The following is a 19397-nucleotide window of genomic DNA, read 5'->3' as shown; positions in this document are numbered from 1 at the left end:
GTCATTTTAGGGGCAAGGCCACTTGGCCAATGGTGTTGTCCATTTTTTTAGGGCACAAAGGCCAAATTCCAGGGCAGGAAGGCCATCAAAAATGTTTTTTTATTCAATGTAAGGTTAGGGATAATAACCTAATCTGCAGTGAAATAGATAAATCATGGTATTTACAATCTGATCCATGCTCAGCCCTGCACCAATCAAAGTCACTGGATTGGTTTAACGATGGGGACTCTGGGGAGTTAAGATTTCAGAATCTCAACAATAAAACACTGTGTCTACATGACAAAAAAGAGACACCGGTGTCTACTGTCTACATATTGACCAGAAAGAGACGATGAGAAAAGATGAGAAAGTGGTACAGTCAGCTGGGGCATTAAGGCCACTGTGGCCTCAGGTCATGCCATTGGTTTGAGGAGCACAAGGCCAAACTGAGGCAGCCATGACCTTCATGGCCTCCATGAAATTCCTGCTCTGGTCTTGTGTTCCTGGTTTCAGTCTCTGTTAAGACTACGGTATATTGATATCATCTCGGTCTGGTCATATGTTCAAAACCTTTACTTTCAATTCCTGCCTACCTGACCTACCTTCAGGCGGCGCTGTTGAGCAGCGCATATGGACATACTAGGTTTCCACCCGACAGAGACGATGTGTATGTGCAAATCACATGTGTGTATTTGCACCCAATGGTGCAAAAGGTCTCCCAGGCCAGCGCACCCATAGGTGATAAAAAAAGACACAAGAAGTGCCACTATTGGACTCCATTCATGATCCTGTTTGCTTTCTTTCTCGTCCTTAAATCCATCTTTGCACCCAAAGTCCTCACTTCGCTCCACTTTTTATCGCATGTTCTTCACTCTCTTCTTTGAAACCTTTTTGAAACAGTGTTTCTCTAATTCCGGAACATCCGCTAATTAGGCCAAGACGTTTTTAGACAATTAGACGAGGTATAACATGTCTGCCACTGCTCCGACATCGTCTTTTCATTTGAGCTGTGAACATGCGAACACGCTGTATAATCATAAACACTTGATGAAGACCATGTCATGTTTGTTAGCCCAACCGAAATTGCACAATCCACAAAAATCACACACACACGCACGCGCGCACGCACGCGCGCTCGCACACTATAAAGCATGCCCATGTGGTTCCAGTCTCGGGCCCTGTGAGCCACATGATATACTTCCTGTCTCAAAAGGAAAAGCTGGGCTGTAAACGTGCCTCATTAGTCCGCTGACCTGTTTTCCCTTACACCCCCCCCAACCACCCCAGCCCCCTTTTCTCTCTCATGTCTCCGCAACTCGCTCTCTCGCTCTCTGTCTCTCTCCCCAACTCTCTCTCCAACCCTCCGAACTCTCTCCATCCCTCTCTCCCTCTGCCCCAGTGGCGTCAGTTCAGCAAAAGCTAAGGCAGTGTTTCTCAAACTTTTACATTTCAAGGTCTCCCCTTAACTCTGACAGTATATAAATGGAACCAAATGGACCCTAACGGGTCCATTTGGTTCCATTTGTATGCTGTTAAGAGTTACACATTTGCATGGGTCAATTTAGACCCTCATAAAGAAACCCACAAAGTCTGTGGAATCCACTTTGAGAACCACTGAGCTAAGGTATGGCAACATGACTGGTGTCTTGCTCGCGTGTGCAAGACACCAGTCATGTTGCCATACCTAAGCAACAGGCATGATGAATTCATTTTAAGAAGTACTTTTTTCTTCTTCTTTTTTTTCTCTGTAGCCAAGGTATGACACCTTGCCATACCCAATTGACGCCTCTGCCCTCTCCTTCTCTGTCCCTCTATCTCTTTATCACCCTCTCCCCTTCGGTCTCGTTCTCTCACTCCCTTCTCTCACACTGTCTCTCGCTCTCTCTCACACTGGGTATGTTGTCAGTATGTTGGCGTTAATCAGACCCTGGATTAAACTGAACAGTGTTGTCTCTCTCTCTCTCTCTCTCTCTCTCTCTCTCTCTCTCTCTCTCTCTCTCTCTCTCTCTTTCTCCAACAGGAGGGGCTCCCCCCAGGTTGTCAGCAGCGCAGCGGCAGCCAATCAGCCGCAAGCCCCTCAGCAGCATCCCATGCCAGCAACAGTCCCCTGTGCAGAGGACCTGTTTGATGAATTCTGACACACACCGGCTCCTCTTCCTTCACTCCTCTACAGTCACCCTTAATTATGCTCCTTTACTGCAGTGGTTCTCAACCTTTTCAGGCCCGCGACCCCCCAAATAATCATGTTTTAACACCCTGATGAGCAAGTGTTGAGGCATTACATTTTGTATAACACGGTTCTATTGTGAAAATAGACGATCTGTAGTACGTGCTCACAGATTTTCACAATTTCTGCCTCTAATATTTGACAATTTGGCCAATGTTTATTTTGTCATTTTAGAGGTATTAAAAAGTCCTTAAATTGTCACTTTGGAAATGTGCATATACCCTCTATTCACTTAAACTTTATGTTGGTTTGTTTACTGTTGAGTGAGAAAACAATGTTGCACATTAAGTTAATCATCTGGGGACCCCCCCAAATAATTTCGGGACCCCCCTGGCGGTCCCGACCCACAGGTTGAGAACCACTGATTTACTGTATACTCAGTAATCAACCATTTTCGCTTATGCACAAATCAGCCGTGTACCTTTCTTAACTTGAGTTTCATTTCACTGTTCACCAATCCCCTACAGCAGTGGTTCTCAGCCAGTGGTCCGGGGACCACGAGTGGTCCTTGAAGAGGTTCCAGGTGGCTTAATGTTGGAGGGTTGGTAACCAAATGGACCCTTATACTGCAGGGTTCCCCGATTAGTTTTCCCCAAGGGCCGAATTATGTCTAGGGTACCAAGCCGAGGGCCACAACATTGCAGGGGGCGACGGTGGCGTTCCCGCTACTCCAGTGACAGTTCAGATATCGTCGTTGTCGGGTGAAACTCTTCTCGCGGTGTGAGGCGTTGTGTGCTTGTAGATCGGCTGTTTTCACTAATATTGTGCGACGGCCTTGTATGATGAAGCAGGGCTTTACTTTGTGAAAGAACATACACATTTTGAGATACGAGGTTTCCACCCAACAATGACGATATACTAGTGTTGTTGCTGCTCTTATACCACCATTATTACTGGGGTTGGTGGGGGCCAGACGGTAGACCCCCGCGGGCCGCCTATTGGGGAACCCTGTGTGTAGATCTTTAACTCTCAGGGAAAAAAGAAATGAAAATGAAACCAAATGGACCCTTTGGTTTCATTTTACACTCGAGAGTTACATTTTATTGTTAACCATCTGTATCACTATAATTGAGAAGAAGTCTACACAATTACAGAATGTAGGAGAATTGTTCTACATTCTGCCTGTTATCTCTCCTATGGTACCACATCAATACAGCATGAAATCATGGACAAAATCGTATCCAACGACAGCAGAATATTCTATGTCTTGGGTCTGAGAGGCTCAGTCTCATCAAACGGTGGTCCGTGGCTCAAATGCTGAACAAATAAAGGACATTGAAATGAAAAGGGTTGAAAACCACTGCCCTGCAGAGAGAGATCAGTATAGAACCTTTGTGAACAGGAAAAGTGTGTCATCATTATTTTGTTATAAATTTTTTTGCCTCTGGAGGCACCACCTCCTTTTTTGTGTAGAGCAGGGATCTTCAACAGGGGGTCCAGGGCCCCTAGGGGGTACTCAGAGTTATAACAGAGGGTCCTCCAAATCTTCCAATCCTTTTTATATTAACAACTTGAACCCTAATGTCCATATTCTGAGAACTGTAGCCAAAAATAGCGCGAGGCGTTGTGAGCATGTAGATCGACTATTTTTAGCAAAGAGCTTTGGTGTAGGGGGGAAAAAGAGCAGACTAAGTACAGAGTGAAAGGTAAAGTTCATTAAGTATTGACAGTTCAAGTGGTTAAATATCTGAAAACACAAATTGACATGAATCCAAAATACACTGATGATTGTGCTGTCAAACAATGAAACTATATGGAATCTATGAAGGTCCCCGCTTCATCTCTCTCTCAACTAAGGGGTCTTTGGCCTGAAAACGTTGAAGACCCCTGGAGTAGAGACAGGAACTTGGTTTGGCTCCTCCCCTTTGTTAGTCCACTTCCTCCCGGGGTTCTTCTGTGTTCATATACCTACTAACAACAACACTACATGTTCAGGGCAGTGGTGCTGTCATATTCTGCTGTTAGCAGAATCTGTCTTGAGAGATACTGTATATACTCCGGTCGCGCACCGAAAACAGACGATTTATAAGCTCTCAACGCGTCGCAATGCAGCACGATGGGAGTTTGTAAATCGGTTATTTTCAGCCAAGCACAAATCAGCCGTTACCCCTCTGAACTTGAGTTTCGTTTCACTGTTCGCCAATCCTCAACAGAGAGCTATCAGTCACAGGACATTTGTGAGCAGTTAAAGTGTCATCATTATTTTGTTATTGACTTGGATTCAGTGAGTTGACTTGCGTAGCGTAGCTATGGATCATGAGTTTTAGTAGATTGAATTTAGATACTGTATAGATTGGTTGTCAACCCAATTTCTTTTTTTGTATAAGACACTATTATATGTAATGCTTTTATTTCATAGTCATGTTTTAAATATGTAGTTTGAGTGTATTTTCTAGTGTTGTAATTTGAATGTGTGAGGGGTTACCAATAGAAGATATCCAAGATTTTAGAGGGTTTCTTCTGTCTCTCTTTCATACAGGTAGGATGGTGCCATCATGTTGTATAGCCTACTGCAGGGTTCCCCAATTAGTTTTCCTCAAGGGCCGAATTATGTCTAGGGTACCAAGCCGAGGGCCACAGCATTGCGGGGGGCGACGGTGGCGTTCCCACTACTCCAGCGACAGTTTTTGTTGTTGTCGGGTGAAAATCTTGTATGTCCAAAACCGTTCTTTTTGAATTTATCATTTTAAAAATGATTTTAACTAGTGAAAACAGACGATCACAAAAACGCCTCGCGGTGCGAGGCGTTGTGTGCTTTGCGAAAGAACGTACAAATTTGGAGATACGAGGTTTCCACCCGACAACGACGATATACTAGTGTTGTTGCTTATACCACCATTATTACTGTGGTTGGTGGGGGCCAGACAGTAGCCCCCCGCGGGCCGCCTATTGGGGAACCCTGGCCCACTGTGCTGTAATGTAAATAATTAAAAGAGGACTTTTAAATGTGTGTGTTCCTGTTCCTCTTTTGCTTCTTTCATTGACGTTACAGTGTGATATTGGTAAATTACATGAACCTTACTCAACAAACTACACAAAATAAATAAAAAATAGTCACACAAGTGCACTAGAACAGTGGTTCTCAACCTTTTCAGGGTCTTTTTTGACACTTCACTGTCATCTGGGACCCCTCCCACAAACACACACACACAAAAGTCCTGTGCGGACCCCCCTTCGGTGTCCCGACCCGCAGGTTGAGAACCACTGCACTGGAGTGCAAAGGGAAAGCAGTGCTTCAAAGACACCCTACACCAGGTAAACATGAAACCTAGCATCTGTCTAAACAGCGCGCTATCCACACAACATTCTCAACAACTGTAATCGAGCGAGACGAATCTAAATAACAAAAACATGTGAACACAAGACAAAGTGCCGCATTTTCTCAGCCTGCGCTTGTTCAGCAGCCATGGGAATTTACTGACTTTACTGGATAGTCACTCTACACGCATTTGTGTGTGGGGAGAGAGACAATGCTTAGAAGAAAGAGACAATGACATCGCAATTAATTTGCATTTAAACAATACATTCATAGTTCCAGTATATTGCAATAATGTGTGTGAGAGACTCCCAGAAAGAGAGAGGAAGAGTATGCCCATTGAGAGAGAGAGACTGAGAGAGCAGGGACGTGCAGAGAATGTTAGAGAGGCAGGGGCTGAAATGTCTTTTATTTTTTAAAGATTTGTTTTTGGGCTTTTCTGCCTTTATTGGATAGGACAGTAGACTGACAGGAAATGGGGGAGAGACAGGGAGTGACACGCGGCAAAGGTCGGCCGGATCGAGAATCGAACCGGCGACGCCGACAGGCATTGATGCCGAAATGGCAATGCCTATATGGTATGCGCCTGGTCCACTAGGCCACCAGGCGCCCCAGGGGGGGGGGGGGCTGAAATTTCTATTGGTGGAAATATCGAAAATAGCTGACCTCCAAGCTCACAACACGTCGCAGCGCGACACAGGTCAGCTATTGTCGGTGCTTCATCATACCACACTAAACTGTACTGGAGTGGAGATGTGGCGTGAAGGCATGGATTTCCACACAGTGAGGGCAATTATTTCAACATAAGATGCTGCATTCAAGTTCAGGAGAGTTTGGACAAGGCATGAATTGTGACTTGAATGCTGCCTTCCGCTAAGGCATGGAAAGAGGGCATTTGCATTTCTTTCACCATAGTAAAAACTGCATTCATGGTCGGGTCTGGAGAGCACTTTTTACAGATGTATAAAAGGGCAGGGGCTCAAGCCCCCTTTGATGTCTATGTGTGCACGTGCCAGGTGCAGAATGAGATGCCCAGCAAGAGACTGGAAGAAAGCTAGAGCCAGAGAGAGAGAGAGAGGGGGAGACAGAAAGCTAGAGAGAGAGACAGAATGCTAGAGAGAGAAAGAGAGACAGGAAGCTAGAGAGAGAGAGAGAGAGAGAGAAAGCTGGGGAGAGAGAGAGAGAGAGAGAGAGCTAGAGTTGCGAGTCCCTCCTCTTCCCAATGACGGATAACAGTGGGTGTGAAATGGATTTGAACTTGCAGCCGGGGCTGCAGATTGAAGTGGAGAGTTGATGTGAGCAGGAGTGGGAGTGAGGGAACAAGCACCGTGTTCTGACCGGACCTGACACCTACCTAACAGGACAGGACTCTCATAACTGGACTTCATTTACACACACCGTCTGGATTCTGGACGTAATACGATCTGCAAGGTATTGCTGAGGAGGTGACATCATTTTTGTCCCTCTTGTCTAGTATAATTTTACCGTTTATGACAAAACAAAAGCTCTCTCTCTCTCTCTCTCTCTCTCTCTCTCTCTCTCTCTCTCTCTCTCTCTCAGTCTGCGGTGTTGGTTGCACATTAATGTAGTTCGGGCAAATTGAAACGTTGCAATGCATGTAAAAATAGGTCTTTATGGTCTACTTAAAGGCTCGTGCATGTTTGGTTGATGCTGTGTTCGGTCAGGTGACCGTTTTCGTTCCGTGAAGCTTGGCGTGATCTGGACGGTAGCTTGCATTGCAGCACTGTTTCCCAAACAGTGGGTCGCGACTCGCGATCCACCCGTGTGTCACGGACCAATGTCGATGGGTCACCGGCGTAAAAATCCAAATTTCTTTTCCTAAAAAAATAAATAGCCTAAATGTTATATTTCAAAAGCTGTAAAATCTTTGGAAATGTAGGCCTATTCTTTTTTTTTTATTATTAATATAAAATAAAATACATTTTCAAACAAACAAACAAACAAACAAACACATCTTCAGCTGCTGTAGATCTGCTATTTTCACTAGTTTGGGTCCTGGTCAAACGTCTGGGAAAAAGTTTGGGAACCACGCACTGACCTACAGCCTCTCGAAAATACATAGCTGATCTACAAGCTCACAGACTGAGAGCTGCCTCGGGACGGGCTGCCGTCCTACGTTGACGAACTAGGAATAGGATATACAGAAGAATAATGGTATTATAAGCCATAGGCTTATGTATAAAACATGACTCACTGTCACTGTCACACGACAACGCATTAACGTCGTCATATGGGCTAATAGGCTGCATTGAAGTTATATTTTTGTGTAAGTTCTATTATTTGATAGGTCATTAACAGTTGATATGCTTCAGCTTTCCAGGTTGCCTTGGAATGAATCTCTTCATTAGACACCTGCTGTGGGTGCTGTGTGCTGTGTGCACGACCTCAGCTCAACAATGTAAGTCCTCTTCACTTTCTACTGTCTATACTCTATATGTCTGTAATAACTCTGTCTCATATGTTTCTCAATTCATTATGGCTACCTCTACCTGGAAACCTTAATGTCTGTGGGCCTATTTGTCATATAGGCCAGTGTCTCAAAACTTTTCATGTTAGGACCCTATATTTTACAGTCTATGAAAGGACCCCAAATTGACAAATATTATAGCCTGGAGTCTGGACCTCTATTTGAAAAGATATATGCCAGGGTTATATAAAAGAAGATGTTTACGGCAAACCATTTCAATTTACACCCAATGGCATTTCTATCTCTGAGACCCCTTTTTCTGTGTAAAAATCAATGTTAATTTAACTCAGAGAGTGTACAAATGGACCAGTTAGGCCTTTAGGGTTTGTTTGGCTCCATTTGTACACTCTGAGACCAATAGGGGTCCATTTGGTCCCTAAGTATCATTTTGCTGCATGGGGACACCATGGAGTACTCCTGCAGGTCCCCGGACCCCACTTTGAGAACCAATGCTGTACATAAGCCAATGCACACACAATAACACTATATGCAGTGGTTCTCAAACATTTCCATGCAAGGACCCCAAAATTGATATGCATTTGTCCACGGACCCCCATCTGAAAATGTTTTGACAGGGACCACCAGAAGAGAAGATTTATGTAAAAAAAAAAAGACAACATTCTTTAAACATTTTCAAATATTTTCACAATAGCAGGTGTACAAACCTTTTTTGAAATAACATTATGGATAACATGGTTACAATGACTGTGATGCTGTATTAACACATTTTGCTGGGGACCCCCTGGAACACCCCCATGGACCCCTGGGGGTCCCCGGACCCCACTTTGAGAACCACTGTTCTAATCAACACCACAAACACAATAGTGCATTTAAAGTACTGTACAGTACCATTTAGAAGTTGTAGCATTGCATGCTTATTACTGACTCCATTACATTTCATTGGAAATTAATTATTCCGTTTTTTACTCCACTACAATAATTTGACAGTCTTAGTTAATTTGCAGATTACCCAGCACCACCTATAGACTAACGTAATTAAAACAAGCCTCACATCCCTATACCAGCTAATTGATCATGATTGGTTTAATGATAAAAGGAAGCAAAGGCAAAATAAATTAACTCAATTCCAAAGATAACGGTTTTATAGTTTATAATTGTGAAACAGTCTCCCTTGAGTAATCAAATTCATCACACCAGTGAAGTGGTGATAAGACAACTGGCAAGATATAAATTAATAGTCTATAATTTAAAAGTTGATAACGCATTAAAGTGGATTTTGGAAGTATTATGAGGCGCAGCTTGCACAGGGATGGGACGATACGCGATATTATCGTTTATCGTGATAAAAAACACTCACTTGTAATATATGTACTTGATACAGTCTTTTTCTTCACTCTATCAAATATCTTTGCCCAAAAACAGCCGGTCTACAAGACGCGTTGTGAGCTTGTAGATCTGCTATTTTTTGGCAAACGTTCCGCCCAGGATATTGGATTTTGAATATCGCGATAATATCGTAAATCGCAATATGACATTTTCATATCGTCCCATCCCTAAGCTTGCGTAGCTAGTTCATGCGGACAACTCAGGGGGTGTGCCTCCCTGATCAGGTCATCAGTCATGATCTCTTCACCTGATCAGGGCGGGTATTTAAATCCCTCTGCCTACCTCTTCACCTCTTCTGAGGGCACCTCAGGGGCGTCACAAGGGGGGGGGGGGGGGGGGGGGAGGAGGAGTGGGACTGAGTTACCAGGGCCCAAGGTGGAGGGGCCTTAGTTATTTTATGCTTTAACTAGGCCTATTGAAAAATAGCAGATATACAAGCTCACAGCACGTAGATCTGCTATTTTTAGATCTGCTAATTCGTGAAAATGTGTGCAAATATTTGAATACATGTATTTCTCTAAGCGAACATTTGTAACTAAAATTTTGCTGTGGGGTACCTGGAACTAAATATTTTGAGATGGGGGTCCATGCCAAGTACATATCATTTTGGGGGTCCTTCACATGAAATGGTTTGAGCACCACTTATATAGAAACAAACTGGTTTTTGCCAGACCCATGAAATGGGTAGGCCTACATAAGCAAATGTCGGTCTGTCTGTCCGGGTTTTCTATATAAAGGGTATATATGATGATGACATGATGATGACATGCCTACAAAAGGATGATGACAGACAGGGGGTCTGGCACAACCAGGTTGACCTGGTCTAGTTCAAAAAACCTCAACCTCAACGACATTTTCATGATGCTATTTTTCAATAGTTAAAGCACAAAATAATGTGTTCCCAATGGGGGGCCCGCAGTGAATCCTTGTACCCAGGGCCCAATGGGGGGCCCGCAGTGAATCCTTGTACCCAGGGCCCAATGGGGGTCCCGCAGTGAATCCTTGCACCCAGGGCCCTGCTAATGCTCTGCTTGCTCTCTACTGTTGCTGATGTTTTGCAATCCCACCAGCATCCACCTGTAGGCTCTGTTTCTAGATCCCCTTTGGGGGTCTTAATTCATTCCCTGTAATTCACCGTTTGTCAGCCTTCTGATTGGTCCCTGAGACTCCCTGACTGGCCAACCAGAAAAATACATTCACTTTTTGCAAGCGGGGGTGGAGTTCTGCAGTCGGAGAAAGTGGGAGCCGTCTTTCACCGGCTGTCCGCACTGCGGAGCACGGCCAGGCCGCTCGCGACCATAGCGTTTGCGATCATTGTAATGAATAAGCTTCAACAGACTAGTTCACATGGACCTTATCAATGGTCTAACTTGTTACGTTTGGGTACATATATTTTAAATGGGCAGAATTACGAAAAGCCAGCCTATTATGTGAGGAGAACAGATTATAGTTCTCCTCTTCCTACCCAAGATGCAATGCGCGATTTCTATTCTCTCTCTGATCCAGAGGATTAAACTAATTAAAACATATATTTTCGGGGGAAAATTACTGTTTTGCTATGTAATTACTGTACCTTTTTCTTCCCTTTTTATTAATATCACGTAGATGTGTTTTTTTTGGTACTTTATATAGCTGTAATGAGGCTATGAAGGAAAAAAAAATCCCATCCAGTTCCACTATAAAAGAATCTGCAATAGTGATTCTGTCCCACTGGGATTAAACAAATTAAAACATATATTTTCGGGGAAACCCCCAGTTTTGCAATGTAACTACTGTACCTTTGTCTTCCCTTTTTTATTAATATCACCTAGATGTTTTTCCTTTGGTACTTTAAATTGCAATAATGAGGCTATGAAAAAAAAAATCCCATTCACTGCCACTATAAAAACAATCTGCCCAGGGTTAATGTCCCATCATAGTAACAGGGCAGAATGGGGCGGGATTTGCAAAAGCCTGAATTCTATTTGGTATATAACTTATCTATTTGCTATGTAACTTATCTAAAATGTTTATGCTTACAGGGAATGAATAGAGACAGAGTCCTGACGCCAAACTATGCTTCATATCATGCTCAGTAATTGCTCAGAAAATGCTAAATACATATATATTCTAAATTAATCCAGGAGTTGTCTGCCTAAAATATTTTCATTGAAACCTAATTTACCACCACATTTTCAGTTTTAAAGGACAACTTTGTTTGTTTACAACAAGGGCTCATATTTTATTTAGATAGTCATTAGAGAAAAGAAAAGATGACAGTTAAAATGTTTTAATTTACTTCTTTCTATTGATTTTAACGATTTTAATTTGCATGCATGCCCCCAGGTTAGGGGCATGCATGCAAGCGGCTTTTTAGACACAATAAGCCCATTCCCAAGATGCACTGCAATCATTCATGGCCATGGGCAGATGTGACTTATGTGGGCTGGTGTAAATAGTAACAGAGAATTTGCCGGCTTATTGTGTCTAAAAAGACTCAGATATTTAGCCACTTGTACGCATGCCCCCACCCACTGAAATCAAAATACTAAAATTGCTAAAACAATAGAAAGCATTAAATGAAAACATTTTAACACTCATCTTTTCTTTTCTCTAATTACAATCTAAAATATGAACCCTTGTTGTAAAAAAAAACAAAGTTGTCCTTTAATATAATTCAGCACCATGTGTTTAAGTGTTGGTCCTTCTCTCACCTTATCAAAGTCAGTATAGAAAACACATTGAAACCATAGAAACTATAGAATGCCAGATCAACAAACAAACCTGGAATCTGTCTAACTAGCATGCTATCTGAATGACAACGTGATAAATGTCGCGACAGAGTACACTACAGCATGAACTCATTGGCAGGGGCGTCACAAGGGGGGGGGGGGGGGGGGGGGGAGTGGGACTGAGTAACTAGGGCCCAAGGTGGAGGGGCTATACTTTAGCTATTGAAAAATAGCAGATATACAAGCTCACAGCGCGGCACCGAGTGCCGCGCTGCGAGCTTGTAGATCTGCTATTTTTGAAAAGTCATGAAAATCTTTGAATATATGTATTTTTTTAAGCAAATATTTGTAACTCAAATTTTGCTTCTGGGGGGTCCCTGGAACTAAATATTTTGAGATGGGGGTCCGTGGCCAAATACATATCATTTCGGGGGTCCTTCGCATGAAAAAGTTTGAGCACCACTGACATAGAAACATAGGTTTTTCATAAAACCTTAGAAGGCGGGATTTTAAATATTCAAACGCTCGCACAAATGTTCACGATTTAAAAAAAATAGCAGATCTACAAGCTCGCAGCACCTGCTATTTTTCAATAGTTAAAGCACAAAATAACGCGTAATAATGCGAAGTGGGTTAAACCCCTTCCCCCTATGAAGAACATTCATGGGGGGCCCACAGTGAATCCTTGTACCCAGGGCCCAGAATGTGGTGGGACACCCCTGCTCATTGGTCTGCTCTGCTGTTCTTCCAGCGTCGCCACAGAACCACGGAGCCATGGAGAGGAGCCGGTCAGCCAGCGGCTCGCTGGCCGGCAGCGTGAGGCTGCCCTGTCACTTCTCCATCATCACCTCACCCGCCGCAGCTCCCTCAACCCACACCCAGCACTCCGCAAAGTAATTAAGCACATTTATTTAAGTATTTTGTACTTAACAACTCATTTAATACCACCATTAACCACTTAAAGTTATACCATGTAACTTTTTTTATAAAACAAATCTTAAAATTGTCCTAACTGTTAAATCGCTAAAGTTTTAGAACACCCACTCTGTTATTTTCAGCTTCTGAAGCCTTCTCTTTATATGTTTTCTATGAGTTGTGAGGGGGGGAGAATTTCCCGGCAAAATGATGTCATCTCCCACATGATACACTACCGGCCAATCACAGCGCAGATCATACACCACCGGCCAATCACAGCGAGTCTTGCTGTCTCTAAAGGAAGTAGCTTCCCTCAGCAACTGTGTTTACATTGGTGAAGGAATCTTGCTTGCTACTCCCTCAATCCTGGTCTAAAAATGACGGGAGACGGCTCTACGGATGCGTATCGGCGAGGCGGAGGTGCTCATGGCGGCCGCGGTGGTCCGTGGACCCCCGTTCCGGTGGTCCGCGGTGACTCCGGCCGAAAAAAGCAATACCGCTACTGACCATTAGTTGAGCAGCTTCCACAGTACAGCTTTAAACTCCAGCATTGGTATTGTGGGGAAAGCTTCCAATGACAATAGCAGACCGACAAGCTCACACTGCGACGCGCTGCGTCGCAGTGTGAGCTTGTCGGTCTGCTATTGTCATTGGAAGCTTTCCCCACAATGACAGAAAACAGAAAAGACGCTAGCATTGAGCCCTGAGGGACTCCGGATACCCATATGGGGTTCATGTGGTTAAACTTCGACTTTGGTAGTTTCCCTGCCACGCTCTTTTATGTTTTTCTTACCTTGGTCGCGGCGTGTCCATCGTGCACGATGATGGTGCGCAGCGTGCACGCCGCGGTTCATGGCCGATGACAAAAGACCACACTCGAATTCATCATACGATTAAAGAGATACAAGCTAACTAGTTAGTTCATTGTTTATAATGCTAACTGACGGCAGGCAGGATCAGGAAACAGAGAAATGGGCGTTTTCCTGCAAAATTTTACTTAGCAGTCAATGGAGATTTTTGATGTCCAATTTTGAGGTATTTGTACTTTACTTGAGTATTTCCAATTTCCAATACTTTTACTTCTACTCCACTACATTTCGGATCCACATAATGTATGTTTACTCCACTACAATGTGTCACGATGAGACGCATTGTGAGCTTGTAGATCTGCTATTTTCAAAAGATTTTGATACACTTCATACATTTGAAAACTTGTAGAAAAGGACATTCTGCATACTCTCTGCTTTTGGTGCTTTAAGTACATTTCGATACCAATACTTTAGTACTTTTACTCAAGTATATTTTGACTTTTTACTTCTAACAGAGCATATCGTCACTGTCGGGCAGAAACCTTGTATCTCCAAGTTTAAATTTGTATTTTTTTTTTGTAAAGTAAGTCATCATACAAGACTGTCGCACAAAACTAGTGAAAATAGTACATCTACAAGCACACAACGCCTCGCACTGCGAGGCGTTGTGTGCGTGTGTGCTTGTAGATCGGCTATTTTCACTATTTAAAAAAAAATTAAAATGATAAATGCAAAACGAACCGTTTTGGACATACAAGGTTTCCACCCGACAACGACGATATCCACATCGCTGTATCGATACTTTGAACGAAGTAAAACATCTGAGCACTTTTTATCCACCTCCTGCCACCAGGGCCACCACCACACACCCGTCCGGCAGCACCCCGAGCCCCGAGGAGGACCAGCTGAGGATCAAGTGGACGCGGCTGGAGGGCTCCGGGGAGTTCACGGTGCTGGTCTCCCAGGGCGGGGTGGTCAAGGTGGGGGCGGGCTACCGGGGCCGAGTGTCCGTCCCCGGCCAGCCGGCGGCGGCGGGCGACGCCTCGCTGCTGCTGGTGGGCCTGAGGGCCAGCGACGCCGGCTTCTACCGCTGCGAGGTCATGCACGGCATGGAGGACACCCAGGGCACGGTCAGCCTCAACGTCAGTGGTGAGTGGGGAAAACAAGAAACGACACAGTCCTTTTATACCAGCTTAATGCGTCTTGCTGCGACCGTCATGTCGCAGTTACTATCAAAACCTCCACCGGCTGTCAGTCTGTCAGTCTGTCTGTCAGTCTGTCTTTCAGTCTGTCTGTCAGTCACGTCACACGTCACACTGTTCCCCTACTCATGTCTCCGCCACCGTTGCTCCTATCCATGCCAAACTTTGCACACACACACTCCTTGGCTGCCAATCCACAACCTCCACCCCTCATTTCTCATATGGCCCTCTTCTAGCGCCACCATGAGGCCGATTCTTGCGAAACACATTTTGGACACTGCTCCTACAGCTCTTGCCCTAAAATCACACAAAGCGGCACACAGTATGTCTAGAGTCCTGTCATCAACATGGATCTGTCCAATTTAGCGCCACCATCAGGCTGATTTTTTAAAACACATTTTTGGACACTGCTCCTACAGATTTTACTCTAAAATCATGCAAAGCGGTGTATATACAGTACATGTGACCTGACCCACCTGTTCATTAAGTATACCTGGTTGTCAGGTGACTGGTGACCCAGCTGAAGTTAGCCACACCCACAGTGTTGTTGTGTGGTAAAAAGGCGAGGGTATGATATTATGACGTCATTATAACAGTGTATTTCAGTTGGGCCTTTTGATTCAGAGGCTTTCAGCTCTCAGGAAATAACCAAATATACACAGGGAAGACATATTTGCATATTATAACCACACCTAGGGGTCTATTAGAGCAATGTTAACTCCATAGACACATACAAAACAGAAAAAGTACAAAACTAAGGCAGCACCTCTTTCAGTAAAACGTGTGAGTACCTTTTCCACCTCTAGACCCGACCAGGGTATTGAACCCAGACCTCCCAGTGTCAGAATGGACATATCTTCACCACAAGGCCACTGAGCTGGTGCATTGGTTCCCTGACCGGGAAACGAACCCACTGCGCTGTGTGTACATGGTGCTTAATGGCCGTCATCTCCTCGCCTCCTCTGTGGACACAGGAGAGTGAGATTCTACCTTATCTCTGTGACCCAAACCTAAAGCTGCAATCAGTAACTTTTATTATGCATCTGATCTTCCATTCATGGACCACCTGGAGGTGGTCCATGAAACCACACGTTTTGCAGGTGTAAGATAGAGATATTATCGCGATAATCAAAATATCCCCAACATTCATTATCCTGTGGCGGAATTACATTTGCCAAAAAACTGCAGATGCTAACCGCTCCAATGCAACGGAAGCTTTCACAGGGTTTCCCCATGGGGTTATAACTACTGATGTCACTGGATATCAAGCCATCAATCTTCACCGCTCACTTCACACCGGTGTGATTCTTTTTTTACACACTGTCCATGTTTTGCATTTAAAACCGTATGAATAAATACCTGAATAAAAATAGAGAATAGAGAAAGAAACAAAGTCACATAACTGGACACAAATAGGACTCAATTTCAATTCAAAGGGGCTCAACCAAAACAAAATAATGTATACAATTAAAAGGGAATACAGATAATGTGTAAACAGAGCTGTGTCACATTGCAATGGAGAGACATCTGTCTTACAAAACCATAATTGTGCAAAAGAGTTAGCCTACACATCCAAAGAAAGAAGGATCTTAAAGTGAGGAATGCACTTGCATGGAGGGCCCTAAACGGCATGACCAGTGTATGGAACTCCAATCTCCCCCGACAAATCAAACTCAGCTTCTTCTGTGCGACGGACGGTAGAGTCTGTTCTCCTATATGGCAGTGAATGCTGGACCCTGAAGCCAACTCTGCAGAAGTCTCTAGACGGGTGCTACACCAGAATGTTACGTGTAGTGCTCAACATCAGCGAGAGAGCAGCGAGAATCTGTAGCAGCCATGAGAATGAGACTAGTAGGACACTGCCAAAGACACCAGGAGCTGCCAGCCAGCAGACTGGTTCTGTGGGAACCAACACATGGGCACCGGTCACAAGGACGTCCCACACTAACATATGTGCATGTAGTCAAGAAAGACGCTGGAGCGTAAAGCACCAACGAGCTGGCCAGATGTATGGAGAACCGGGATGACTGAAAGCGACGATGGAGTACTCGTCTGTGGACGACCTAGAGAGAGAGAGAGACATCAACATAGGAAAGGTTAGCTTGGGACAAACCTTTGAAATCACTTTGAATACCACATTCTGTTTGTGCAAGAAGAGACAACACTTGTCTGCATCTGCAGATGTAGACTCACCGTCTCTTGTGCAAGAGCCAATCATAGCAGCAGATATCAAACATATATGTGTGTGTATACTAGGGATGGGACGATAAGCGATATTATCGTTTATCGTGATCAAAAAACAATCACGCTAAATTAAATCTAGGAAGTGCCAGGGGCGCCCGCTGGCCTACTGGTCCAGGCGCATAACACTTAGGCATTGCCACATAGACATGGATGCCTGGCGGCGTCGCCAGTTCGATTCCCGATCCGGACGACCTTTGCCGCGTGTCACTCCCCATCTCTCCCCCTATTTCCTGTCTACTGTCCTATTAATAAATGCATAAAAGCCCCCCCAAAAAAAATCTTTAAAAAATGTAGGAAGTGCCACGTTTTGTGCTTGTAAATCTGCTATTTTCATTAGTTTGGGTCCCAGGCAAACGTCTAATCTCTTTCGGGATCTCGACCTGAAAGGTTTGTGAACCACTGTATTGCAATGCCAGTGGCTCTCATCCGTTTTAATTTCAAGGGACCACCATATCTCTGAGAGTGTACAAACGGTTCCATGTGTACGTTCTCAGAGTTACAGACCTGTAAAGGCTCATTCATACTCCAGAGAAGAAGCTGAAGAGCAGTTCGCCAGCAGTTCGATCATTAAAACCTGTAATGAAGGCCAAAAATGTTATAGGACAAGGGTCTTCAACAGGGGGTCCGGGACCCCTAGGGGCTCCTCAGAGTTACTACTGGAGGTTCTCCAAATCTTTGTGTGATAGAAACTTTTATTCCCTGAGAACTTTAGCCAAAAATAGCAGGTTGTGGGGGTCCCTGCTTCATCTCTCTCCCAACTAAGGGGTCCTTGGCCTGAAAAGGTTGAAGACCCCTGATATAGGAAATAAAGGAAGCGTTAAGGAATCGTACCGTTAAGAGAGAATCCTTAACACTTGGGGAGCCAAACGCGTTCAGGGACGAGTTATGGCCACTAGATGTCACCCTGCCACAGGAAGTTATATCGTCGAGGGACGAGTCAACAAATAGTTAACTTTTCGAGACCGCAGCTTCCCTTTGCATGCCCTGAATCCATTACGTCACCCAGCCAGGGCAGGAAGCCCCCTGTCTCTCCCCACACGGAAGGATTTTACATGGCTTTAGATTCTACTTTGAAACATAAGAACGGCTTTATCTGAGAATGAGGTAAAAACAGCCCCATGGAGGCAGAGAGCTGATTGTTTTCACGGCGACACTTTACCGCGAATTTACCGCGATTTTTTTACCGCGAGTTTCGCGAGCGTTTGTAAACAAATGGAGTACCTCCTCAATCTTCTCTGGACACGCACGTGCACACGCACGAAGCTTGCGGGGCTCATCAAAACATAACGTAAGTCAATGGTGGCACCAGCAACAGCTATAAATGTTATAAACCTTGGCCGCCCATGTGTTAAGGAACCGGAATTGTTCAAATCCTGAGGGATCCCAACCCTAGTGTAAAGTGATAATAATACCTATGATCCCAAACACTGACACGATGACAGGGCTCATGCTTGGAGCCTCTCTTACCTCACACACACTGAAAAGAAGATTGATTGGAGATACGCGACCGTCAGGTCGCATAGTCAAACTTTAGAAGGCAATGGTAACCAATCAGGAGGGAATATGGGAAATGGGACAGATCCATGTTGATGACATGACTGTAGAGATACTGTGTACCGCTTTGCGTGATTTTAGGGCAAAATTTGTAGGAGCAGTGTCCAAAAATGTGTTTTTCAAAAATTATCCAAATGGTGGCGCTAGATGGGACAGATGCATTTTGATGACATGACTGTAGAGATCCTGTGTACCACTTTGCGTGATTTTAGGGCAAAATCTGTAGGAGCAGTGTCCAAAAATGTGTCTTGCAAGAATCGGCCTCATGGTGGCGCTAGAAGACGGCCATGTGAGAAATGAGGGTAGCGGTTGTGGTTTGGCAGCCAAGGAGTGTGTGTGCAAAGGTTGGCATGGATTGGGGCAACGGTGGCGGAGATATGGGTTGGGGAAAAGTGTGCCGTGACGGACAGCCTGACTGACTGACGGACAGACAGCCAGTGAAGGTTTTGATAGTAACTGCGACCTGACAGTTGCAACAAAGGAGATGGGAAAATTACATTTAACTCTCCCCATAAATGTTTCTTTCAGGCAAACTTTGACCACAGTCACTGGTGTTATGTTGGTTCTAGATCGTGGTCGCTCCCTCTGGTAGTACTTTGGGTGTCACTCACTTTGGAAGAATAGTTGGAGAGGTACCGTATGAGGGTGTTAGGGGCGCCGTTCCT

The 19397-nt window shown here is 44.4% G+C and overlaps 2 protein-coding genes across 2 annotated transcripts in view; both read left to right on the top strand.

The window, feature by feature from the left end:
• The window catches only part of LOC308299298 (DNA repair protein XRCC4-like), a 72712-nt gene extending 67608 nt beyond the window's left edge, over positions 1-5104 (top strand). Inside the window, exon 8 of the mRNA XM_080743043.1 lies at positions 2000-5104. Coding sequence (XP_080599169.1) covers positions 2000-2117 — 118 coding nt within the window. The 3' untranslated portion in view covers positions 2118-5104. The remainder of the gene's footprint in view (positions 1-1999) is intronic.
• A 7678-nt stretch (positions 5105-12782) lies between these two features.
• vcanb (versican b) overlaps positions 12783-19397 on the top strand; it is a gene marked incomplete at both ends in the record, with an annotated part of 67075 nt that continues 60460 nt past the window's right edge. Inside the window, 2 exons of the mRNA XM_080742857.1 lie at positions 12783-12901; positions 14586-14881. Of these exons, the coding sequence (XP_080598983.1) occupies positions 12783-12901; positions 14586-14881 (415 nt within the window). The remainder of the gene's footprint in view (positions 12902-14585; positions 14882-19397) is intronic.

Source organism: Nannobrachium achirus, assembly GCF_963921795.1.
Source record: "Nannobrachium achirus genome assembly, chromosome: 15".
NCBI lineage: Eukaryota > Metazoa > Chordata > Actinopteri > Myctophiformes > Myctophidae > Nannobrachium > Nannobrachium achirus.
Note: the sequence above shows the minus strand (reverse complement) of the source record. Positions and strands in the feature narration are given on the sequence as shown.